We start from the raw sequence: 7702 nt of genomic DNA on the forward strand, positions 1-7702 counted from the left end.
TGTTTAGTTTTTATTTTTATATAATAATAATACTTTAGAATCATATAAAAGCTTATTTTTAATAAATTATTAGTCATATACTAACATAATAAAATCAAATTCATAATAATATTATTTAGTTCATTACATATTTTCCTTTGGAGAACGAAACGTAAGTAGAAAGTAGGAAGTGGGAGCTACCAAGGAAGATAGAGAGGACACGTTCTCTTGATTAAATTTTTGCCTTTTGTAAAGTGGAAAGGTGAGAAGTGTGTTTTTTCTTTTTTGAGATTAGTGACTAAGATTTGTGTTGAATTAGCACTTTATATCCTAATCATGCTTAAATATTTTATTTGTTTTTTCAAGTGTCTTATAATGCTCTTTAAACGAGTGTGACATGAAGTTATTTATGACCTTCCATGAAGACAATTGAGTACTTGTTAGTTTGACTAGCTTGTCCATATGTTCACCTTTTCCCCTCCATCTTTCGTCTTTGGAATTTCCCTAACATAATGACGTTTAAGAAGAATACATATAATGATAATGACAACCAGGAAAGGGACAGAAAAATCAAGAACTGTGATTCAACTACATTTGGATATATGGAATGTTTCTCTAGCTGTCACACACCTTTCCATTCTGGAATTTGTATGGATCATTAGTGAGCATAAATAATATGTCTCTTTCAATAAGGTGCAGTTGAAGAAAAGGCTGAAAAGCTAATTTTACGCAGCTAGTCATTTAATGGCTAAAAGTAACAAAAAAAAAAAAATTTCCTTTTCCCTTCTTTTTGTTTGGATAAAGGTATCCAGGGAATTTTTTTATTATATTCTTATCCAACTCTTCTTCTTTTCCAAATAGTATGCATGTGTTGGATTCTGGTTCTAGAAAGTTGGCATATAGAATAAATCTGGCTTACTTGTACATCATACGAGTTTAGAAGTTTCTTATGTTTTATATTCTAATGGTATTTCACTGTGTTAACCTTCTGTGACTGAGAGTTGTTTCCAAGAGATTATAATATGCTCCTGCGCAAGTGATATTTCAAAGAGTCGGCATTACAATTTGTTTACTCCAATGACTGGAAACTTATAAATCTTAATTGGATAAAAATGTGATTTACTTCCCATTTTCAATACAATAGATTGTCCATATTTCGAATCTTTTGAAGTTTTACTACACAACCAACAGAGCATTTTCTGCCAAAGTTTAATATGTGTTTGTTTATGCTTATATTTACTGTCATACATTCTAAATTTCTAATTTTCCATCTTTTACTGCTCAATGAATATTTAGTCTTTTTAATGCAATACCACCTACTGTTTGAAGAGGTCCCAGTTATACAGTTTAGAGGGGATAATTTAAACAGCTACTTTTGGTTAAAAATTAATTGTTTCAAGAAAGTTCCAAGTTTATATAACTTAGGAAGTGCGTCTTGTAGGACATAAGGGTGAAAACTTGCATGCAGAAATTTTTTTTTTGCCTTAACTTATGGTAAAAATGGTGTCAATTGTTTACATTCATTTGAAAAGAATATTATGCCATAGAGTCGGTCAATGCTTGACTATTCAACTGAATTTATGATGGAAAAAATTGCTTGACTAGGTGGTTTTGGTAGCTACCTGTTTGGAATGAGTTCAACTATCGCAAATCAATCGCCAGAAGCTGCTGCTGGTGCGGATATTAAGAACCCGAGTTTAGGATGGATGATTGCTTTTCTGTTTGTTGTTAGCTTTCTTGGCCTCTTTTCTGTGCTTCCTCTTCGGAAGGTAAGCTAAACTAGTTGTGCATGTGTCCACTTCTTGTAACAAGCACCACTGCATCAATATAGAATAAGTTTATAATTAAAGCTCAATTTGCAATATCCGTCTGCGGTGCAAATAGAGTTTTCAGTTGATTCTATGGTGGTTCGTTAGTCGTTACAGAATGTTGAGTTGACCCTTTCTGCATTAATGTTCCTTCTTACAGATTATGATTGTAGACTTCAGATTGACATATCCTAGTGGTACTGCGACAGCCAATCTTATCAATGGTTTCCATACTCCAGAGGGCGCAGAGCTAGCTAAGTGAGCATTCAGGGCTTTGAACAGCAGAGTTTCCACTTTTATTGGCATATTTTCTCCTAACTTCTTCGTGATCTTTTCATTTTTAGGAAGCAAGTATCAAAGCTGGGAAGATTTTTCTCCTTTAGCTTCTTATGGAGTTTCTTCCAATGGTTTTTCACTGCTGGTGATGATTGCGGATTTTCAAGCTTCCCTACATTTGGTCTACAGGCCTATAAGAACAAGTATGTGACTCACTCTATATCTTGTTGATGAATCAAAGTATCAAACAGAAGAAGTGTTTAAAACACTTATTTCAATAAAGGACATGTAAATATATTCGCAAAACCTCTATCCTCTAAAAAATATGCTTCTTGAATGTCAAATATTAGCCAACTTTGTATTGTAATAATAATAAACCAATAAAAGAAAAACTAAGATGAAGCATTTCACCTTCTAGTGTTAGTCTTAGCTTGATGGGGTAGCACTTATTGATCCTGAATGAAATAATGCCATTTTTTTTATTAATTATTTATTGTTATATAATAATAGATGTGTACTTTATTTTTCATTTCCTTTAACCACTTGCTTATCTATTTGTTATTTTCTTGTGCATAACAGGTTCTTCTTTGATTTTTCCGCTACTTATGTTGGGGTTGGGATGATTTGCCCATATATAATCAATGTATCCCTGCTGATTGGTGGAATTCTCTCATGGGGTGTCATGTGGCCACTCATTGCTAATAGAAAAGGTGATTGGTATGATGCAAAACTTAAGCAAAGCAGCTTAGAGGGCCTTCAAGGTTACAAGGCAAGTCATCCTTTACCACTCAATTTTCACTATGTTCCTTTTTGTGATTGAATAGTTGAATTGCAGTGAACAAGAAAGATTGGTGTACAGTTTTTGTGCATGGATAAAGTCTGTTCTTTCGTGAAACTCTGATTACTTTATGAGTATATGAAAGTTATATTTTTCAGTTTTTTTCTGTTTAGATGAAACCATACACACCTTTAAACTAATAGTTGTGATTTTAACTTGGTGTATTCTTTATATACTTCAGGTTTTCATTGCCATAGCAATGATTCTTGGTGATGGTCTATACAACTTCGTGAAGGTTCTTGCCCGCACACTTTCTGGTTTATATAAGCAATGCTACAAAAAGGACTCGGACGTTGGTCCAACCGATGATTCCTCGCATGACCACCCTCCATCAATCTCATACGACGATAAGCGCAGAACCGAGCTTTTCCTCAAGGACCAAATCCCAACCTGGTTTTCTATTGCTGGATATGTCATCATTGCAGCGATCTCAACCATAACTCTTCCCTTCATCTTCCACCAGCTAAAGTGGTACTACATTATTGTCATCTACATCATTGCACCAGCACTAGCATTTTGCAATGCCTTTGGCTGTGGACTAACTGATTGGTCCCTTGCATCCACTTATGGAAAATTAGCCATTTTCTGTATTGGGGCATGGGCAGGGTCTAATGGTGGCGGTGTTCTAGCCGGTTTGGCGGCATGTGGTGTCATGATGAACATTGTTTCAACAGCTTCTGACCTTATGCAGGACTTTAAAACCGGATACATGACATTGGCCTCACCAAGGTCCATGTTTGTGAGCCAAGTTGTTGGAACTGCCATGGGTTGCATTATATCTCCTTGTGTCTTCTGGCTTTTCTACAAGGCCTTTGGTAATCTTGGGAGCCCTGACTCACAATACCCTGCTCCTTATGCCCTTGTTTACCGGAACATGGCGATATTGGGAGTCGACGGCTTCTCGGCTCTACCAAGATACTGCCTCACTCTCTGCTGTGCGTTCTTTGTTGGAGCCATTGTTATCAACCTTGTTAGGGACATGGTAGGAAACAAGTATGCAAGGTTCATTCCAGTTCCAATGGCCATGGCAATACCCTTTTACATAGGGAGCTATTTCGCCATTGACATGTGTCTTGGAAGCTTGATTTTATTTATTTGGGAGAAGGTTAACAAGGAAGATGCTGAGGCATTTGGATCAGCTGTGGCTTCTGGTTTGATCTGTGGTGATGGAATCTGGACACTACCTAGCTCAATTATTGCTCTTGCAGGGGTAAAGCCTCCAATTTGCATGAAGTTTTTGTCCAGAGCAACAAATGCAAAGGTGGATGCATTCTTAGGATAAATTCGAAATAAAGATTCTCCTTTGGAATTCAGCACCTAAGTCTTAGACCTCGTTTTATTATCTTTAGTATACTTGTTAGATACCATTTAGTTTGTTGTGTGTATGAACCTATATGCAATTTCAAAGCTAGTACATATTATAGATCACAGTAACTTTATTAGTATATATCAGAGTGAACTAACGATTATTTCACAAAAAAATAAATAAATAAATAAATAAATAGCTTAATTTCATTAAAAAAAATTATGAAATTTGGTTCTCAAATGTTAAGATTGGATCATTATTTTGCAAACATACCCTTATGAACTGAAGCTTTGGAACTGATTGGATCCTTATTTTGTAAATTACATGCATTAGATTCTATAGATTGCTCCAATTTACTCCCAACCACATTACATGACATATTAAAATAATAAATATCATATTTTTTTATTGAACATTTTACTGGCTAATATATTATTTTTTTATTAATTTATTTAGTTAAAAAGAATGTGGAATGATTTGTTATTTAATTATTTATTTTATGTAAGTTGCATTCATCTTTTAATCTTTAAAACTTTAAAATCTTTTTTCAAAAACTAAATAAGTCAATCCAAATTAAAATGCAAAAATAATTGAATCGGAAAATCATATTAAAAAAATACAGGGTAAATCACAGAAAATTATATACTTAAATCACTCAGTCAAATCTAAACTCTAAATAATAAACATGAAACCTTTTTAATAGTAGAAAAATAGAGTGTTAATCAATAGTGTTAGTTAATATTAATAATAAGCATTGATCCTAGTATCTCCTTTATATTATGAATAAAGTTCTACATCCAAGCAAATTTTTTATCTAAATTATTGTAACAACTTTTAAATGACGCGTTCTTTCTCCTTCTCCTTCTTCGTTTCTTTTCTCTTTTTTCTTTTCTTCCTCCTCCTCCTCGTATCTCTTTTTCTTCTTCTAAATTCACGCAGGTTCTTCTTCTTCTCCTCCTCCTCCTTCTTCTTCTTCCAAATTTATATACGCGGGTTTTTCTTCTTTCCTTTTTCTCTTCCTCTTTCTTCTCCTTTTCTCAGAAATTATCAATTCAATTCAGAACACATGCGTCTATTCAATTCAAAATAATTCAATTTAATTCATAATAAATCGAACATGTTATTAAGGTGAAACAATTGTATAGTAATAAATGAACGAAACATTATCCATTATATAAAATTAAATTCAAAACAGATTTCTGCATAATGAACCGAACACATTATTAAGGTGAAACAATTGTATAGTACTAAATGAACGGAACATTATCCATTATATAAAATCAAATCAATTCAATTCAATTCAATTCATAATGAACCGAACATGTTATTAAGATGAAACAATTGTATAGTACTAAATGAACAGAACATTATCCATTATATAAAATCAAATTCAAAACAGTTTTTTGCATAATGAACTGAACACATTATTAAGATGAAATAATTGTATAGTACTAAATGAACGGAATATTATTCATTATATAAAATCAAATTCAAAACAGGTTTTTGCATAATGAACCGAAGACGTTATTAATGTGAAACAATTGTATAATATTAAATGCGGAACATTATCCACCTGCGTCCATTTAATTCAATTCAATTTAACCATTGCATTCGATTCAATTCGATTGAAAAAATAATTCATTAGCAAAATGTTGGTGTTGTTGGTGATGACGATAATGAAGGATCGAACTCTTGACCTTTCGGATCCAAAACTTTAATACCATGTCATGTGCCACATCATGTACCACTCATCCCAAAAAATTTAGTTGATGACAAAAGGTAACACTAATGATTATATCTCTAATACTCACTAATCCTCCATTGTATACATTGTACAAATATTCCATTGGCTTCTCATATTTTTCCTAATTTTTATTAGTATTGGACCTATTTAAATAAAAAAAATACTTGAATGTGTAGCAATCCTGTTATAATATATACTTTCACTAATCACATCCTACTCATAATATGAAAAATATACATGGCCTTAAGTCAATATAGGGTGTGTTTGTATTAGTATTTGAAGTATCAAACGTACTTAGTTTTTTTGAAAACTTCACTTTTTAGTTGGCTATTTTTTCTTCTTCTGAACATAAACATGATTATGCTCTCCAACCCAAGTTTAGTCAAAGCTAAAAATTATAACTTTTGCGACGTTAAATTGAAATTTATTTTCTATTTACCAATTTTGTCCTTCATTGTTCATATGATTAATTTTATTGTTTTTTTTATAATATTTTGTCTCTAGTACTTTCTCAACCATATTATTAGAAATATTTAAAGTATCAATAGAAAAATGTATTTAAATTAAGTACATGAGAATACTCAATGATTACGAAATAAGATAAATTTTAACTATCATTTCTAATTAATGATCAACATATATTTTAATTTTTAGCATTGATCTGAGATGGGTAGAGAAAATAGTATAGATGGAAAAAATAAGAATAAAAAAAATATAAGTGATAATGAAACAACATCAGAGAATCAGAAGGAAGCAAAAATCGTAAACGGTGAAAAAGAGGATCAAAAGAAAGATAAAAGAAAAATTGTTTCTCTTGTGCAAAGACAAAAATGGGAATGTCTTAGGTGGGGAAAGTATTTTCTAGTGCTTCAAACACTAAGGAAAAAGATTCTTGATGGAGGGTCCAAATTGCTCCAAACAAGAAATTGTTGGTATTATTAAATTTGACCCATAATTTAATGTATTTGCAAACCGATATAATAGATAGTTTGGTACTTTGGTTGGACTAGCGGTTTTATGTCCTTTTTTTTATAAGGTATATTGATGGGTGGTTAATTTTTTGTTAGATCTGGCCACATGACCCGCACTCACATAGCCCACCAAAAAATCAAAATGCATATCCTTTTTTTTTGGTTTGGTGAATGAATTTTTAATTTTTTTTATGTATTATTTATTTTAATTTTAAATTTCAATTACTTTTTTTTTGGTAAAGACATGTTGTTTTTAATATTTGTATATTATTTTTTTTTTGTTTTAGACTTCAATCTAATATTTAAAAGTTACAAAAATATTTAAAATTTATAAAAAAAATAGTTAACCTAATTAACAAGTTACTTTTTTAAATTTAAATTATTTAAATAAAATATAATAAATAAAAGGTTCAAAATTAATAAATTAACAAAGGTGTACAGCACTTTATACTTAATAAAAGAACAATTAAGAATAAGTCTATATATATAACCATCTTTTACTCTCTTAATCTTCTATCTCAATTACACTTTCTGTTTTCCGTCTAATCTCATTTACCAGATAGAAAATGTTTAATTCTTTCCCTTTGTCAAAGTGAAAGTTTTGCAATATTTCAAATTTTGTTATCTAATTAATATTTCCAAGAAAAATATTTATTTATTTATTTATGGTTGTTTGAAGTTGCCATCATGTGGATTCATTATTATTATTGTTATTAACTTTTTCCACTTCTTGAATTCATTATTTACTTATTTATTTCCGCTACTCAACCTTCTCATCCA

General features: G+C 31.3%; 1 protein-coding gene across 1 annotated transcript in view; it reads left to right on the plus strand.

The window, feature by feature from the left end:
- Positions 1 to 4346, plus strand: part of LOC107644166 (probable metal-nicotianamine transporter YSL7) — a 5648-nt gene extending 1302 nt beyond the window's left edge. Inside the window, exons 2-6 of the mRNA XM_021115318.1 lie at positions 1585 to 1748; positions 1948 to 2045; positions 2132 to 2266; positions 2643 to 2832; positions 3083 to 4346. Of these exons, the coding sequence (XP_020970977.1) occupies positions 1585 to 1748; positions 1948 to 2045; positions 2132 to 2266; positions 2643 to 2832; positions 3083 to 4183 (1688 nt within the window). The 3' untranslated portion in view covers positions 4184 to 4346. The remainder of the gene's footprint in view (positions 1 to 1584; positions 1749 to 1947; positions 2046 to 2131; positions 2267 to 2642; positions 2833 to 3082) is intronic.

The sequence above is a fragment of the Arachis ipaensis genome, chromosome B01 (assembly GCF_000816755.2).
Source record: "Arachis ipaensis cultivar K30076 chromosome B01, Araip1.1, whole genome shotgun sequence".
NCBI lineage: Eukaryota > Viridiplantae > Streptophyta > Magnoliopsida > Fabales > Fabaceae > Arachis > Arachis ipaensis.